Source organism: Dendropsophus ebraccatus, chromosome 2, assembly GCF_027789765.1.
Source record: "Dendropsophus ebraccatus isolate aDenEbr1 chromosome 2, aDenEbr1.pat, whole genome shotgun sequence".
In the NCBI taxonomy this organism is placed as follows: Eukaryota; Metazoa; Chordata; class Amphibia; order Anura; family Hylidae; genus Dendropsophus; species Dendropsophus ebraccatus.
The window spans coordinates 177335766-177354748 of NC_091455.1; the positions used below are offsets into that span (position 1 = coordinate 177335766).

An 18983-nucleotide genomic window follows, 5' to 3' on the forward strand; every position below is an offset into this window, starting at 1 on the left:
ACCTAAGTAGTGATCTCGCCGGGTCACGGAATGGCCGGTCTCTTTACATAGTGTGAACAAAGCCTGAATTTGCATGCCACCAATAAAATCATCTCAGCCACACATCGTCCTGTGTAAACAGGGGAAGTGATGAGCACCCGGCTGCTCGATTGAGTAATCGCAAATAGGCAGTGATCCCTGATCTGTAGCTCCTCAACCCCTATAAAAAGAGGGCTCTTAGTGGCAAAATAATTAAAAGCACCATAGCAAATTAGTGTGAAACTAGAACACTTATACCAGTCCACTGTAAAACATGATCAGAACACACAATGGGTGCTAAATCTCATTAGATTTCCATTCACCCCTACATAAAGTCCTATTGACAGATTTTCTAAATCCCCTTTATAAAGCATAAGTTATACCATAGAAATATCCCACATATGACATCTGAGCTCACCATCCAAATGATATATTGATTAATATAATCAGGATCACTGAGCTGGTTTATTAAAGGAAGAAGAATTCCTCGTGAAAGGATTTCCTAAAAGAAAAAGCAGATGAATCAATCGATAGCTGAACAAATGCATCACTAGTTATTTTCTGCATTACTTCATTTATAAATAATCAATTTATTATCAATAAAAAAAAAAAAAATAATGCCCTCACCCTCACAAAGTATCGCATGATCTTGTTCTGGAAGTCTCCAGGAGGTAGCAATAAATACAGTAAAACTTCACATAAATCCCTTAGGAACCCTAGAAAAGTATATAAACAAGGTTATAATCTGTACTGTGAAAGAAATTTTCACATGATCTGCTGCCCTCTGGTTTTTATGTGTGTTTGTCAGATGTTTTTATCACATACAGAAATATAATTGCAATCATATTATGAGTAACAAAAGTTTATATTGACAGATAGAGTGAGTTAATGCAGCAAGTCAGTATTTTCAGTGTTGACAATTCTTCTCCAGGACCTCTGCAATTCTCCCTGGCATGCTCTCAATCAACTTCTGGACCAAATCCTGACTGATAGCAGTCCATTCTTGCACAATCAAGGCTTGCATTTTGTCAGAATTTGTTGGTTTTTGTTTGTCCACCCGCCTCTTGATGATTGGGATTAAGATCTGGGGAGTTTCCAGGCCACTGACCCAAAATCTCTATGTTTTGTTCCCTGAGCCATTTAGTTATCACCTTTGCTTTATGGCAAGGTGCTCCATTCATGCTGGAAAAGGCATTGTTGATCGTCAAACTGATCTTGGACGGTTGGGAGAAGTTGCTCTTGGAGGACATTCTGGTACCATTCTTTATTTATGTCTGTGTTTTTAGGCAAGACTGTGAGAGAGGCGACTCCCTTGGCTGAGAAGCAACCCCACACATGAATGGTTTCAGGATGCTTTACAGTTGGCATGAGACAAGACTGATGGAAGCGCTCACCTCGTCTTCTCCGAATAAGCTGTTTTCCCAGATGTCCCAAGCAATGGGAAAGGGGATTCATCAGAGAAAATGACTTTACCCCAGTCCTCAGCAGTCCACTCCCTGTACCTTTTGCAGAATATCAGTCTTTCCCAGATGTTTTTTTCTGGAGAGAAGTGGCTTCTTTGCTGCCCTCCTTGAGACCAGGCCTTGCTCCAAGAGTCTCCGTCTCACAGTGCGTGCAGATGCACTCACACCTGCCTGCTGCCATTCCTGAGCAAGCTCTGTACTGCTGGTAGCCCGATCCTGCAGCTGAAACACTTTTAAGAGACGGTCCTGGCGCTTGCTGGTCTTTCTTGGGCGCCCTGGAGCCTTTTTGGCAACAATGGAACCTCTCTCCTTGAAGTTCTTAATGATGCATTAGATTGTTGACTGAGGTGCAATCTTTCTAGCTGCGATACTCTCCCCTGTTAGGCCATTTTTGTGCAGTGCAATGATAACCATGGTTAGCAGAAGAGAAACAATGATGCCAAGCACCAGCCTCCTTTTAAAGTGTCCAGTGGTGTCATTCTTACTTAATCATGACAGATTGATCTCTAGCCCTGTCCTCATCAACACCCACACCTGTGTTAATGGAGCAATCACTGAAACAATGTTAGCTGGTCCTTTTAAGGCAGGGCTGCAATGATGTTGAAATGTGTTTTGGGGGATAAAGTTCATTTTCTAGGAAAATTATGACTTTGCAAGTAATTGCTGTTAAGCTGATCACTCTTTATAACATTCTGGAGTATATGCAAATTGCCATTTTAAAAACTGAAGCAGTAGACTTTGTAAAAATATTTGTATAATTCCTAAAACTTTTGGAAATGACTGTATATATACACATATACATACACACACACACACACAGACCATAAGGCGTGCTTAATTTTTTTCTTTTCTTTTGCTTAAAAGACATCAGCTTTCATTTTGCGCATGACTTTCTTCCAAAATAAGGCCCAGATTTATCAATTCCACAGCAACCAATTATAGATTTTTTTGGTGTTTTTTTTTTTATCTAGTACACATGATTTAGGAATGTGAAAATGCCACAAAACACCACATTTACATAAGCATTTTTTTAAACAGAACAATGGAGGCCAAATGGGAGAAAAAACACACACACACCAAAAAAAAAAAAAAAAAAAAAAAAAAAAAAAAAACAGTTAAAACACTGACACTCATCCCCCAACACCCCCCCCCCAAAAAAAAAAAAAAAATATAACAAAAACCACAAAATCGAGCCTAAACAAGTTGTCATATATTAGAAAATCTCTAATTCTAGTAAATTATCAAATCACATTACGTTTTTTTAACCAAGCGGTGTTATTCCTGTACCTGAAAACTGTAACTTGCAGTTTACACTGTTTATGCAAAACGAATTATAGTCTATAGAAGTTCTGCATACTGCATGAACAGCTGGCATGAATGTTTTTGACTCCCAGACTACCTCTGCATGCCATAGTAGGCTGGTGAGCCCAGAGGTCGGACTCACATCTAAGAGACATATGGATTTCCAATAAGTGTCCCATATAAGAAACTCCTTTAAATGATTATTTAAAGCCACACTGACAAACAGAATTGATTAAAAATACAAATGATTCACCCGACCTTCCTCATCTTTGGAAGAAGTGCAGACGAGGTCACGACACACAATTTTCTCCATTTCAACCTCAACCTCAAAAAAAGTATCTACAAAATCTTCTGCTGCATCTGCAAAGTAAAAACACAAATGAGGAAGAAAGAGAAGAAAAGGAGTGATGAACACATGGACGAGAGCGAGCTCGGCAGTAACTGTGTGCAAGCTCTGCATGGCTATATGTAGCATTGTATAAAAAAAAAACAACAACTCAGAATAGTAAACTAATAGGAGACAAAAGAGGAAAACCATTATCTGCTAACAATGTAATAAAATCAATGTAAACTAAGTGGAAGGCTGATTAATAAAACATTCTCTAAACAGACTGCAGAGTAAACCCCAGGAGCGATGGAGGGATCTCAGGACAAGTGGAATCCAACCAAGTAATGTATAAATCTGCACCATGTGATGGCACCTGGGTGCTTACCCCTCAAAGAGACTAGTGTCCAGTGCATCCCACTATAATAACTCCAGTACTGAGCACTTATTTATCTCTCTATCTCTATCTTATAGCATTCACAACCTGGTCCTGCTCTGGACTGCATACAAGCGAATACTCAATGACTAAAACCTGTTTTTTGTTTTCTTTATATTGAGTTACATTGCAAAGCGCCATTTTTTTTGGGTTATATATGACTCACAAATGTCAGTCAGTGTAACCTTTACATATTTTTTTAGTCATATTTACATAATTTTGGCCCCCCAAAACTTGTCCAATTTGTAAATTACATAACTGAAAAAAAAATAAAGACTAAAAAAAAAAAATAATAATAATTAAAAAATCCAACAAGTGGACCAAGTGTGCACATAGCTATAGCATTAAAGCAACTCTGTACGCAAAATCCCCCCCCCCCAGCGCAAACTGCTTTAAATCCAAGATCTGTCCTGGGGTCCATTCCGAAGGTGATGCAGTTATTAGACAACTTTTAAACTTGCAGCACTGTGTCAAACTGGCATGGCCTAAAGTACCCATATCCTAAGATTGCAACACCCCTCCATCCCTCCTTCCCACCTTCCTCATCATTAGGAATGCCCCTTGAACATTTTCTCCTATTCATTACCTGTGAGAACACTGCACATGAGCTGGATCGTTAAGGTACCTGTGCAGTGTTCTGACAGGTGATGAATAGGAAAAATTGTGAAGAGGACAGGGAGGAGGGATGGATGGGTGTCGCAATGCTTGGGCATGGGTACTCTAGGTCACACCAATTTGACACAGGGCTGACAGTTTAAAAGTTGTCTTTTAGGACAATAACTGCATCACTTGACAAACGGACCCCAGGACAGATCTTGGATTAAAAGCCGCTATCCGAAGGTACAAGTGAATTGTAGGGTGAGCAGATTGTGGGTAGAGTCATATTAAAAGGAGAAGTCTCGTGGAAAAAAAATACCTGCAGTCAGAGGGGTGGAGGAACATAATAAAGAATGTATACTTAGTCGTCTCTGTGCCCCTATATTGCTGCTGTCAGCACTCTCAGACACCTACCCAATGTAATTTTCTCTGTGCTTTCTGGTACATCAAAGCCCGGCTGATTAACTGGTTGCTCAGCCAGTTACCGACTGAAGCGGCGTCCCGCCTCAGTCACTGACTGGAGCGGCGTCCCGCCTCAGTCACTGACTGGCTAAGCAGCCAGTCCATCAGCCAGGTCGTGACGTGAACATCCCACAAATCCCGGAGCAACGTTCACTGCAGTTCTCTGCTAAGCGGGTGGCCAGGGAACCGCTATGCAGAAAGAAAGGCCAAAGGGAAAGGTTCCAGTGCTCGGATGGAACTATATATATTATATCTCTGTTTAACGTAATATTTTGGAAAGTTTTGTAATAGTTTGAGAAAGATAAGACTTGTCCTCCATATATTCCCCCATTGAATGATTTTACCTTTCTTTTGATCTTCTTTCTCTGCCATCCTCTGCTGAGCTTTTCTGAACACACGGAGGTGAGTGGCGAAGTCATCTACTAACCGGGTGGTAAAGTAAGGTTGCCAGTCAATTTCTTTAGACCTTTTAAGGAAATGATATACTTTATTACAACATATAATGATATCTGGATAGACGAGAACAGTTAGTTTACATCATATATGAGTCTTTACAAGTTATTCATACTTATTGATTGGTATTTATCTAATAGATGAATTGTTGCGTTCTACGAGAAGTGGAGAAACAGTGTAACTTGCTATAAGGATTTCAGGTGATCTACAAGCACATCAATGTGTTCATCCACAGATGACCACATATAAATCACTCCTTCTTCAAACTTGGAGAAGCCAAAGCACCGAAGTCAGCCAGAAAGAACATTTTCTCTTAATAACTAGGACGTTAGTGTAACGACAAACAACTATAGGGAACGTAGATATGTACACAACAAAAATAAAAAGACCACACCACTGATTTACCAGAAATGGTTCATAAAATACAAGTGTTGTGTTACGTCAGTCTAGAAATAACTTTATTGCTGCTCCTGTTCTGAGGTTATAGTTGTAGACTTTATTGTTTTATGCCATTACTATATTCATCTTCATGTACCTTACTCTAGAGACAGACTCTAGGGGTGTGGTGCAATGAGACACAGTGGGCCCTTTGAAGCCCCAACTTCTGTCGTCCACCCAGTAATGTATTGGGAGGAAGGAAGTCAATGCTTTTACCAATCTGTCCTGCCATGCACCACCTCACATCACATCAGCTGGATACCCCACTAAAGAAATGCAAAAGGACGCTGGTTGACCTCAGGGAGATCAACCAAAACACCGCAGAGACACCATCATGTTTCTCAACGTCAGTGTATTCTAGAACATTGCCCTCTGGGAAATCAAATATGCAAAAGAACACTGCAGAGACACCATCACGTGTCTCGACATCAGTGAACTAGCCAGACCTTCCTCCGAGAAGGAACAACCAAGCCAAGGAATGTCTCCAATTAAGGAAACCACCTAAGCAAGGTATCCATCCACAGACAGCTGTTTCAGGGTTTTTGCCCCTCATCAGTGTGGAGTAGGTTTCTGGCTAGTGGGAGCAACGACTAGTAAGTGCATGCAAAAGGACGCTGGCTGACCTCAGGGAGATCAACCAAAACACTGCAGAGACACCATCACATGTCTCAACGTCAATGTATTCTAGAACATTGCCCCCAGCTGTCTGTGGATAGATACCTTGCTTAGGTGGTTTCCTTAATTAGAGACATTCCTTGGCTTGGTTGTTCCTTCCCGCAAGAAGGTCTGGCTAGTTCACTGATGTCGAGACACGTGATGGTGTCTTTGCAGTGTTCTTTTGCATATTTGATTTCCCAGGGGGCAATGTTCTAGAATACACTGACGTTGAGACATGTGATGGTGTCTCTGCGGTGTTTTGGTTGATCTCCCTGAGGTCAACCAGCGTCCTTTTGCATGCACTTACTAGTCATTGCTCCGACTAGCCAGAAACCTACTCCACACTGATGAGGGGGCAAAACCCCCGAAACAGCTGTCTGTGGATGGATACCTTGCTTAGGTGGTTTCCTTAATTGGAGACATTCCTTGGCTTGGTTGTTCCTTCCCGGAGGAAGGTCTGGCTAGTTCACTGACGTCGAGACACGAGACACTGTCTCTGCAGTGTTCTTTTGCATACCCCACTAAAGAAGACTAACTTAGCTGAAAGTCATTGCGTAGCCAAACACTGATCCTTGACTGAAGACAGTCCATGTCCAAATCATCCTTTATTATCATAGAGTTCCTTGAGGCTATGGTACAACCCCTGGTAAAAAAGTATGGAATCACCAGTCTTGGATGAGCACTCATTCAGACATTTCATGCTGTAAAACAAACTCAGATCAAAAACATGATACAATATTAAGGTCATTCCAAAGTGCAACTTGTTGGCTTTCAGGAACACTCAAAGAAATGAAGAGAAAACATTGTGGAAGTTAGTGAATGACACTTTTATTGACCAAGCACAGGGAAATAAATATGGAATCACTCAATTCTGAGGAAAAAAGTGTAGAATCATGAAAAAAACATAAACAAAAGACCATTCAAAATACATCACTAGTATTTAGTTGCACCACCTTTGGCTTTTATAACAGCTTTCAGTCTTTGAGGCATGGACTTGATGAGTGACAAACAGTATTCTGCATCAATTTGGTGCCAAATCTCTTTGATAGCAGTTGCCAGATCAGCTTTGCAGGTTGGAGCCTTCTTGTGGACCATTTTTTTCAATCTCCACCACAGGTTTTTAATTGGGTTGAGATCTGGACTATTTGCAGGCCATGACATCGACTGAATGTGTCTTTCTTCAAGGAATGCCTTCACTGTTTTTGCCCTATGGCACGATGCATTGTCATCTTGGAAAATTATTTCATCATCTCCAAACATCTGTTCAATTGAAGGGATGAGAAAACTGTCCAAAATGTCAATGTAAACTTGTGCACTGATGGAAGAATTAACCACAGTCATCTCCCCAGTGCCTTTGCCTGACATGCAGCCCCATATCATCAAGGACTGTGGAAATTTGGTTGTTTTCTTCAGGCAGGCCTCTTCATAAATCTCACTGGAACGGCACCAAACAAAAAGTTCCAGCATCATCACCTTGTCCAATGCCGATTCTTGACTTATCACTGAAGACAACTTTCATCCAGTCATCCACAGTCCATGATTGCCTCTCCTTAGCCCATTGGAGTCTTGTTTTTTTTATGTTCAGGTGTCAATGCTGGTTTTCGTTTAGCTTTCCTGTATAGAAATCCCATCTCCTTTAGGCGATTTCTTACGGTTCGGTCACATACATTGACTCCAGCTTCCTCCCATTTGTGCTTCATCTGTTTAGTTGTACTTTTTTGGTTTTCAAGACAAATGGCCTTAAGTTGTTTGTCTTGACGCTTTGATGTCTTTCTTGGTCTACCAGTACGCTTGGCTTTAACAACCATTCCATGCTGTTTGTTTTTGGTCCATATCTTGGATACAGCTGACTGTGAACAGCCCACATCTTTAGCAACCATGCGTGAAGGGTTACCTTCTTCAAGAAGTTTCACAATCCTCTCTTTTGTTTCAAGGGACATTTCTTTTGTTGGAGCCATGGTTCTCGCCACTCCACTTCGTCCAGCAGCCCTCCAAGGTGTCATGACTGCAGGTGTTTTTAACTGCAGACTAACGGGCACATCTAATCTGGGGCAGGTGTCCATTTAGGGAAAGGAAATAGACTGGGTGTGTCCTTTTTTTCTACCTCCAATTTGAGTGATTCCACACTTTTTTCCTCAGAATTGAGTGATTCCATATTTATTTCCCTGTGCTTGGTCAATAAAAGTATCATTCACTAACTTCCACAATGATTTCTCTTCATTTCTTTGAGGGTTCCTGAAAGCCAACAAGTTGCACTTTGGAATGACCTTAATATTGTATCATGTTTTTGATCGGAGTTTGTTTTACAGCATGAAATGTCTGAATGAGTGCTCATCCAAGACTGGTGATTCCATACTTTTTACCAGGGGTTGTACATGTTGGACTGGTATATGGCTGTAAGTGGTCTCAGTGTTAGTAAACAATACTGCCTCCTGCCTCCATATACCGCACTTCATACATAATTAAATGCTCAATAGAACAGGAGACTTTTATACTTTTGGCCCGATACTGACTTATTTTACTGCTCGAGATGTTCGGGAAACCTAAACGCTTAAGAGTAACAGATGGGAAATCGTTTCTCTGAGCTCTAATAGATTTAACAGCAGTTTGTGCGTCTGACAACTTTAGATCCAGGTCACAAAAAGGTTTTATTTTTGCTTCCAAAAGAAGAAACTCAAGCGAGTCTACAATGACTCATCTTTCCCTTGATCGGAAGACTGGAAATAGAAAGAAAGGAAAAAAAAAACTAGATGTATACACTGAATGTAGTGTTCACTGACTGTACTACACTTTCTATTGCCCAAATCAAAAGACATAGTAATCCAATCCGAAACCCCAAATAAGCTTAGTCGATGAAAGTCTGCAAGCTTAGGCTATGTTCACACGTCACGGGTCACGGAATGGCTGATGGCTCATGATCTCTAGCGCCGCTGAGTTCTGATGCGGGCGCATCAATGCGCGCCCGCATCAGAACTCCCCACTGTACAATATGGAGTGTGCGGACAGAACTGCTCGCTCCATAGTGTGCACTGACAGGGTTTTCTGCGGCCGCTATTCAATAATTAGCGACCGTAGAAAACTGACATTTTTTATACGGTGCCACTAGGGATCCCAGCCGGAGTGTATACCCTGTATATACACTCCGGCGGGGACTCCATAAACGGCAAGGTAGCGTATATTTTCGTATTAATCAGCAACAACGGCCGTACTTTTACGAAAATATACATTGTGGGAACATGGCCTTAGCGTGGGTTCTTACTGAGGAGTCGGTACGGAGACATTTCCGCAAATTCCCTCGCTCACATTTCCGCCCTTACCATAGACTCCATTCTATGGTTGGACGGATTCCGCCGAAAAAATTGACATGCTGAAAAGCCTGGACACAAAGCATATTAGAGAAGCATATATAAAATACACAAACAATGAAAAATATTTCAGTGCTTCCTTCCTAATGTGACTTTTACTTGGACCCTATTTTGCATATAACAATCAACTTATACAATGAATGTTTCTCTGGGTCCCAAAAACACTGCTCTATCTATGCTCCTCCTCCTCACTGTCCTGTATCTGAGTGTAAGACAACTGGACAACAGGACCCCCCCCCCCCTCCAGCTGTTATTGCAACAGAACACAAAGATTGTTTCCAGCCTAATGGTAAGTTGACACATACCATATTCCACGCAGCACTCAGTTTCAGACTGAAATCCAGTGCGATACTGATTACTCCTCTAATACAGTGTGGGCAGGGGCGGGCAGGAACATAATAAAGAATCTATACTTACCCATCCCCATGCCTCTGCAGAGCTGCATCCACCACTCATGGACCCCTGCTAGCCTTCTGCAGCTCCTGCAACATCACCCACCTTAGGAATGCCTGCCTGACTGGGACAGGACACCGCTGCAGTCACTGACTGGCTGAGTGGGCACTTCCCACCGGGTCATTATGACACCGGAACACTGGAGAAACCAGAGGGCGAGAGCGAGGTGATGACGCGGCGCTGCGGGCACAAGTATAGATTCTTTATAATGTTCCCGCACCCTCGCCTGCACTATCATTTTTTATTTTTGCTGGAGATCTCCTTTGAAGTCTATAGCACTCTGTTGTTGCAGCAGATTTTCATTTCACTCTGAGAATAGAGTGCCATAGAGTTGTAAAACATAAGATAAAGTGCTGTTATAGTAAAAAACAAAGCAGCCAATCGCTGGCTGTGGTGGGATAGCGCAGCGATTGGCTGAGCAGGCTGTCAGTGAGCAGGGGACCTGCAGGAGAGCACTGGGGAGTTACACAAGATGTTTGTTAGTCTGCAGAATTGGGTGTATGTTCCTGAAACAGTTCGGGAAAGATTAATTCCTGTCTACTAACATTCTTTAAACATACTGTCGGCTATTTACTACTTCATATAGCTAAGAAAGTATTGCGCTAGTAACTGTGGCTAATCATCTAACACTTTCCAAAAAAAAACAAAAAACTGATATTATTAGCCAGGAAAGCTAACTAATTAAGACTTGATTAAAGTACATACAGGCTGTGTGGCCTTCTATCAGCCAGCACAGAAAGTACAAGATAAAGGTGTTTACTTACCGGGTGGAAAACTGAACCAGTGCGTTCTGAAGAGTCTGCCTTATTTCAAGGAGAAATGATTCATCCTCGCTTAGTGTATAATACCAATACTGGACATAATCCCTCAAGGAAAACTGTATGACCTGAAACACATTAAAATATCATGTTATAGGGTCGCAAAAACAACAAAGTGTAAGTAAAACTGTAATAATATACATTGTATGGCCAGAAGCTGAAAATGCTGGGGGGCAATAACACAGCTGTTCCATTCTGACCAGACAATTCAGACCTTCCGTTTTTTTTTGTTTTTTTTTAACCAATTACCGACAGACCAATCCAAAAGCTTTAAAAAGGGTATTTCAGCCTTGTGTAAAAAAAAAAAAAAAAAAAATGCTGCTAGGGAAGGGAAAAAATAAAAGCCATAGTAACCTAGACCCAAGTCCCCCCTAGATCCCATTCAGCTCTATACAGTCCCCATCTTTTGTCTTCTTCATACTTCCAATCAGAACCAATCCCTGGCTGACCAGGACGATGCAGCGGGCAATGATTGGAGATGAACAGGGCTAGGTAGGCATGGCTTTCCCTCACCCCACTAGCATATTATTTATTACAGAAGGCTTAAATACGCCATAAAAGTTTATTCACATAAAGTCTTCAGTGGAAAAAAAGCATACAAATATAATCTTTGTAATTTCACTGAAAGAGGGGATAAAGTACACTCCTGAATGTTAGATTATTTTACACGACTGAAACTGTAACTAACAATGTAATAAGTGAGAAGAGTGGATGGCCGGATCATGAGTGCTGACAGCGTGTACATGTTTCTATGTTCTCAGCAGATTGTTATTGCAGAGTTTCCTTTTTCATTGTCTATGTGAGAAGTCACTTCCTGTCTGCTGAATAAAAGAGGCAGGTGAGCGGTTGCACAACACAAAACACACAGTATTGTCACACCATAGCGAAAAAAAGAAAAAAAAAAACTCCCATGTGTTCACCTCCTAAAATAGTTGGGTTCTAGACAATGACCTTTTGGTCTTAGAAGAAAAGGATAGAGAGTAAACAGCACATGACAATCCGCCTTTGAAGGAAACAGAGAAAATTAATTGAGCATGTCCTTGATTCAGAAAAGATGGCGAGATTGGCAGAGTCTTTTCTAAGGGTTATTTTACATTAAAGGGGTTATTCAGTGTTAGAAAAACATGGCCAGTCTCTTGAGACAGCTGACTCTTGACGGGTTTTGCAGCTCTGTTCCATTAAAGTGAAGACAAGAGTGAGAGACCTGGAGACAAGAGCGGTATTTGGAAGAAAACGGCCATGTTTTTCTAATGCTGGATAACCCCTTTAAAAGAATTTCTGCTGATCAGCGAGATCAGCACTTGTTTGCAATAACTGTGCAGCCAGGCCAGACGAACGGTCATTGCATCCTTTGTGCGGCCCTTTAAATACATTACTCTTGGCTGCACATATCCTGTTTACAGAGAGATGTGCGTCTGACAAACTTTACCACCACAAAAAAAAGATGGGGCTCAGTTCCACTGAAGTGAATGGAGCTTAATTGTACTATCACACACAACCTGAGGACAGGGGAGACGCTGTTTATGTAAGAAAGTAGCATTGCTTTTTCTGGCGAGGTAGAAGGTTATGTTACAATGAGTTGAACAGGTAGCATACAATATAAAGTAAGTGGAATAAGCTACATAACAGAACAAAAAGACAATACTGACAAAAAGTTGTCAGTAGAGATGAGCGAACCTGGAGCATGCTAGAGTCCATCCGAACCCAAACTTTCGGCATTTGATTAGCGGGGGCTGCCGAAGTTGGATAAAGCCCTAAGGCTATGTGGAAAACACGGCTATAGTCATTGGCTGCATCCATGTTTTCCAGACAACCTTAGAGCTTTATCCAAGTTCAGCAGCCCCAGCTAATCAAATGCCGAACGGTCGGGTTCGGATGGACTCGAACCAGAACCCAGTTCACTCATCTCTAGTTGTCAGGTTTCCTTTTGGATATGATGGAACGTACTACTGTCAGGTAATTGCACTTATTATGGATATGTTAAACACTGTATGTTATCTTGGGATTTTTTTTTAATTTTTTTATTTGTATACAGCTGATATCTTGCAACTGTGCTATTCATCCTAATAGTGCTAGTCGACATCCATGTGCTTGCCCCCAAAACTAGCACACTAAGATAAATGGAACAGTTATTGGGGCTTTTAAAATTGATGGCCTATCCTCTGGGTGGGGGTCCGATTCTCAGCACCCCGACCGCTCAGCTGTATGATAAGGTTGTGGAGCTTCAGTAAGTGCTGCAGCCTCCTCTATGTTTACACACGCTTATTTAACCTCTAAAAGCTGTACTTCCGGCAGCGGCTGTGCAAGGTACCGTATCATTGTCCCGTACAATCCCTGCAGCCCCTTCAAACAGCTGATTGGTAGTGGTGCTGGGAGTCATATTCCCTCCCAGCTAATACTGATGGCCTATCTGGAGGCTAATCCAGCTGCATAATCCCTTAAAATTGCATATGCTTCCAGCCTAATCCAGCTAATGTAATAATAAAAACATGGCCTAGTAGCTGGAATATATCAGGGCATATTATGGCATCCAATAATCTACAAGAATAAGCTCCCTAATTTATTGAGGCCTGTAATACTCTTATGCCTGTTTTAGTAAATAGCAATTCTGCAGTATCATTTCTTTTTACTCAGTTACTCCTCCTGGAAAAAGTATGAATAAAATGACAATTGGGTGTTACCATTGCCTTTAGTAAGAGAGTATATCCCTGACCTGACAATGCATGCTGGGACTCCCACCATTAATAATGAGAATCTAACAGAACAGCCAGGAGGAATAACACACGAGCAAAAAAAAAAAAAAGAAAAAAAAAAATCCCCCTAGCATTATAATTTTAATATTTAGTGAGGCAGGAATGCTCTCAGACAGATTAGGTTCTCTTCCAGGGGCTGTAGTATAATGATCTCCTTGTGCTTAGCGCCGATAATTTAATATTCCAGCCACCCAGGGAAAACCGAGCTTTAATTACAGATCTAACCGAAACAAAAACAGATCAGGTAATGACCCGTAACTTCCCTTTCTTTCAATGTTCCAACACTGGGTCAACTTGTCATCGATTTATTTCACTACATCTTATAAGTGAAACGCGATCTTATAAATAAAAGCAGTCTGCAGGATCCGCTTACTTGCTGCAGGGGTTCATCGATCATATTGGCACCTGTCACCCGCCTGTCAATCTTGATGGGTCTTGCTTCACGTTTCATTTCTTCTAAGACCTGAAAGATAAGTAAGAAATTCAATTACTATACACAGTATAAAAACTAAATAGACTTTACTATTTAAAGGGGTTGTCCAGTGGAAAAATTTTTCTTTCAAATCAGCTGTTGTCAGAAAGTTATATAGATTTGTAATTTACCTCTATTTAAAAATCTCAAGTCTTCCCATACTTATCAGCTACTATATGTCCTGCAGGAAATGTTGTTTTTTTCAGTCTGCCACAGTGCTCTCTGCTGACACCTCTGGCCGAGACAGGAACTGTCCAGAGCAGGAGAGGTTTTCTATGGGGATACATAGAAAACTGAGTCAGAGTTCCTGTCTCGGCCAGAGATGTCAGCAGAGAGCACTGTCTCGTCAAACAGAAAACAAAACATTTCCTGCAGGACATACAGCAGCTGATAAGTATGGGAAGAGTCGAGATTTGTTTAATAGACGTAAATTACAAATCTATATAACTTTCTGATATCAGTTGATTTCAAAGAAAAATATTTTCGCTGGATAACCCCTTTAATTTAATGTACAGCTCCTATGATGCACTGGAAATCAAGTGGATTCTGCATATAGATTTGGACATGACAACTAAACCAATGAACGTATACTGTACAGAATACATCCACTTCCTTGCAGGACATCAACAATAACAGGATTGTGTCTTCTATAGAGATGATCCCAGGAAAGAAACATACTGTACCAGTCTGAGCAGTCCACAGCCCCATATCCTACAATATGGATTGTTTCCTATTGCACAATATTGCTATTGTATAGTATACGGTTGATCTTGGACGAGCACTATTTCCACCGCCAGAGTTTGCAGAGGAAAATTCCACACTCCGCCTGGATTTATTAGGCTTCACTTGATCATTGGCAAGCGGCAAACAAGTTTTCATGTAAGGCAATAACTCAGGTGATGTTGACACAACTCATAGATCCAAAGCGAAGGAAAGCCAGGAAACGATGGCCCTGCGCTCCCCACATCCTGGGGTTTCATAATCTCAGGGACGGCTTAATGGGATGTTTTCTGGATTTATATTATGAAAAGCAATCTCGTAGCATTGGCCAGGACAGGTTTATGAGGCACTGGTGTTATCCAGCCAATCTGATTAGACTTTACGAGGAGGTGAATTATAAACTACTTCCTGGTAAGGCTGATCATGTACTAGATATGGGTTATTAATAGCATTAGTCAGATCATTGATTATGCTTCATTCAGATTGGAACCCACATGGAGAATGCTAGGGCCTAAGGAACAGTGTGTATGGGGCAAAAAGCTAGACAGCAGGTGGAAGGAAGGATAAAGCAGGTTAACCATAGAGGAACAACATGGGACAGAACCTAGCAATGCATTTCAGTATACAGTGGTACCTTGGTTTAAAGAGTAACTTGGTTTAAAAGCGTTTTGGTTTAAGAGCTCACAGTTTTTCAAAATTGTGACTTGGATTAAGAGCATTGCTTTGGTTTAAGAGCTCCCTCTACTGGGTGGCATCGCGAGTGGAGCAGGGGCATGGTCTGCATAGCGGGGTCTACAGCACTGTACTCTGACCCAGGATGTCTCCCTCACCTTCCAAATCATAGCAGATCCACTCCAGGCTGGGGCTTATATCAGGGGACAGGACTGTGGAGGTAATCTCTTCATAGCTGTAACCCCTCTCTCCCCGGACAGAGAGTGCTGCTATACTGTACTTACATTTGCCCTGCTCATTCCTTCCCGCAGTCTCTATCAGCCCTGGTGTTTCCCATCCTCTCCATTACTGTACAGTAACTTATAACGTCACATATTCAGCTGTTTCTAAAAGTTTGTTTTATCTGTTTTACATGTTATTCAGAATAATAAATCAATTTTTGGGGGTGTGGAACCAATTGTCTGCATTTCTATGATTTCTTATGGTAAATTTGCTTTGGTTTAAGAGTGGATTTGGATTACAATCATGGCCCCGAAACGAATTATGCTCGTAATCCAAGGCACCACTGTATTTGTTTTCATTATTATTTGATTTGTCAGGGAATTTATAAAGGGAACCAACACGACAATACAGAGCAAAATGAAATAAAATTAAAAGGGAAATATAAGTAAAAAAAAAATTACATACTGTGTACAAGGTTGTTTTTGAACAATAAAAGGCTATATTGAGCCATCTAATAAATTCACATAGTTATTTTACTACTTTTAAGCTTTTATTCTGCTTCTGATGTAAACTGATGTAAATCATTGTCTAGTGTAAACTTATTGTCTAGTGTACAGCCTGTAATTAACTTTCTGTTTCGACTAGACACTCTAGCTGGAAATTCAGCCATCTTTATTACCTTCCCACAACCCCTTCTTAACTAGAACGCCACCCACTACACCTACTGGAGCCTTTCACATTTTAGGAGGGAGAAAACTGGCTGAATCCCCAGCTAGAGTGTGCAGTAAAAAAAGGAAGTTATTTTAGAAAAGAAGCGTTGCAATGAAGGCAAGTTTGCATCAGAAAAAAAAAACATGACAAACTACAAAAGGGTAGTAAAATTCCTTTATTCAACAATATACCTTAACTTATTAGACTGCTGAAAATAGGTTTCATCATCAGAAACCCCCCTTCAAAACTTTTTTTTAGTGTTTCTCTATGTCACTATACTTCCAGTCTTCCTAATGGTCACTGGCTGACACTTCTTGTTCGGCAGAGAACACTTCTCAGCAGTCACATCTGGCAGGATTACAATGGAAGGCAATACTTCTATTATAAGGCTATGTTCACACAAGGTAAATTTTCAATAAATAGCGGCCATTGCAATACCGGCCGCTTTTTATTGGAAATTAAAAAAACATTGTCACCTATGGAATCCAGAGTGGCCAGAGTGTATATATTCTCATTGAATAGCGGCTGCACAAAACTGACAGTGCAGACAATGTAAAGTGCGGCTCTGGCCGCACTTTATATTGTCAGCTTTTAGCATTTGGAATGCGGGCACACCCAAATGTGCTTGCATTTCAAATCAACAGAAATGAAGTTCATCGTGAACTTCGCAGACAGCGGCCGTTCTGTGACATGGCCGTGTAACAGAATATCTGCAGTCATACACTGTGTGAACCCTTCCTAAAGCTGGAGGTAGATAACGCAGGATCCACCACTGAAAATAGTTGACAGCTACTCTCTGCATGCTAAATTCTGGGGCACAAAGCATGCCCACAACACTCTCCCACTGAAATCAGTAGGTTGTTTTCTGACTGAGGTTTACTGCATCCATGTGGCTGATGCAATGCAAATATTTTTACGATAACACAGCAATGGGATCCAGTCAAAGAGAAGGTCTGAGCTACAGAAAACCGGCATTGCTAAGGGAGAGCAATCTGCAGAAATGAGGCAGAAAGTGCAACAATGGATGCATGCTCTCCTAAATGGGAAGCTAAAGTAACTGGTCAGTGATGGATGAGTAAAAAGGACCATACACATTAGCTCTAAGTAACCTGCCTGAGCGATCGGCATAATAATAATAATAATAATATAATAATATATATATATATATATATATATATATATATATATATATATATATATATTAGTGTGTGTGTGGACAGCGCCCACTCCCACAACAGCAGATGTCAGGGGACAGAAGGATGACATCTCACCATGGTACACAGCAAACCCCTGTTATTTTCCTGGTGTCAGCATTTGTGTGCCATACATGTTAGCAACACCTCTTTGGTCAGTGACTGGATGCAGGAGTTATGCACATGCATAGCACATTCAACCCAGGAAGATACGTTTTGCAATGGGCACCTCCAGGGCATCGGCAGTGGAGCGGCAGAAGATTTACCAGGCGACTAATATCTGTTATTTTTTTTTTTTACTTCGACATTTCCTGCAGCTAATGTAATTCCTTAGACAACCCCTTCAACAGATGTCCAGATTACGCATCATGCCAGATAAAACAGGCAAAAACAATTAACAATATTACTAAAATGTAAAAGAGAAGCGGTATTCTCCAAGAAATAAAATGTAAGCAGCCCATGACAGTAATAAGGATCACAGAACCAGTAAGAGAGCATAGATGGGCATGAAGGAGTAATAGTAAATATTAACAGATCTCATATATAATATATAGCGAGACTTTACTGTATCCAGAACTGTGAACAGTTCCCTTTTAAGTCTGCTTTTTCCTGTCACTGATTTCATTATGCTGGCATTAGGCCAGGAGCCGGGCAGCGTACCTATGTAGTACTGCTTAAGTCTATGGAAATCTGCCGTCTACTGAAGTGAACTGGTGCGTGACGGCAATCTACTGCACACACCCATCATATTACCAAAGCAGGGAGGCCACACCAAGGTCACAATACAAGTAATCCATTCATTATCTCCTAAGTGAGTGACGGGACGGATGCTAATGTAACGCTTCCTGCAGAAAGACGACTGCTGCACAACATACCTAACAATGTACCCTATTAATAAGCAATGCCAAACTTCTTGCCATTATGTTCATATCTGCGCAATTTTATGTGTTTTGGTGTATTTTCTGGCATTTTTAACACCAGGTATAAATCGTCAACCTCAAACAAGAAGGCAGGGCTGGATGTGCCTGGCAGGCAATGTGGCTTTTGGGGAGGTTTACTATTCATGTCTTTAGAACTTTTACTGGGTTGATCATAATTGCATATGGTGCAGAAAAGCAAGTGTAAAAAAATTGATAAAACATGTACAAATTTAAAAAAACATGTGCTGCCTCAATATCCAGTTTTTACAAAGAAATTATTATTGTACAGATACCGGGTCTCATCCTGACTCCACATGAACTTCCCCGAAGTTCCTTCAACTTGCTGGAGGGGCTGAGGTGCAGAGGGTACCATCTTCCATACCTTTTGGAGTTGCACAAAGCTCTCTACTCTCTGCAAAGAAGTGTGGAGCATCACGTCATCATTCACTGACCATTCTCTCCTGCACACTCCAGCCTTGCTCCTTTTATCTGACATTGTATTGGCGGTCCATAGTTAAACACCTGGTCAATGC

The 18983-nt window shown here is 41.2% G+C and overlaps 1 protein-coding gene across 5 annotated transcripts in view; it reads right to left on the minus strand.

Moving 5' to 3' along the window:
• The window catches only part of SNX13 (sorting nexin 13), a 100355-nt gene that overhangs the window by 38932 nt on the left and 42440 nt on the right, over nt 1-18983 (minus strand). For 4 of the 5 annotated variants that reach the window (XM_069958802.1, XM_069958800.1, XM_069958801.1 and 1 more), the window contains 6 exons: nt 13914-14003; nt 10734-10855; nt 4948-5069; nt 3042-3143; nt 646-734; nt 437-520 (listed from right to left, as the gene is read on the minus strand). In XM_069958802.1, the coding sequence (XP_069814903.1) occupies nt 437-520; nt 646-734; nt 3042-3143; nt 4948-5069; nt 10734-10855; nt 13914-13991 (597 nt within the window). In that variant the 5' untranslated portion in view covers nt 13992-14003. Of the gene's footprint in view, nt 1-436; nt 521-645; nt 735-3041; nt 3144-4947; nt 5070-10733; nt 10856-13913; nt 14004-18743; nt 18829-18983 lie in introns of those variants that run through there. The other variant, XM_069958803.1, reaches the window with a different exon arrangement.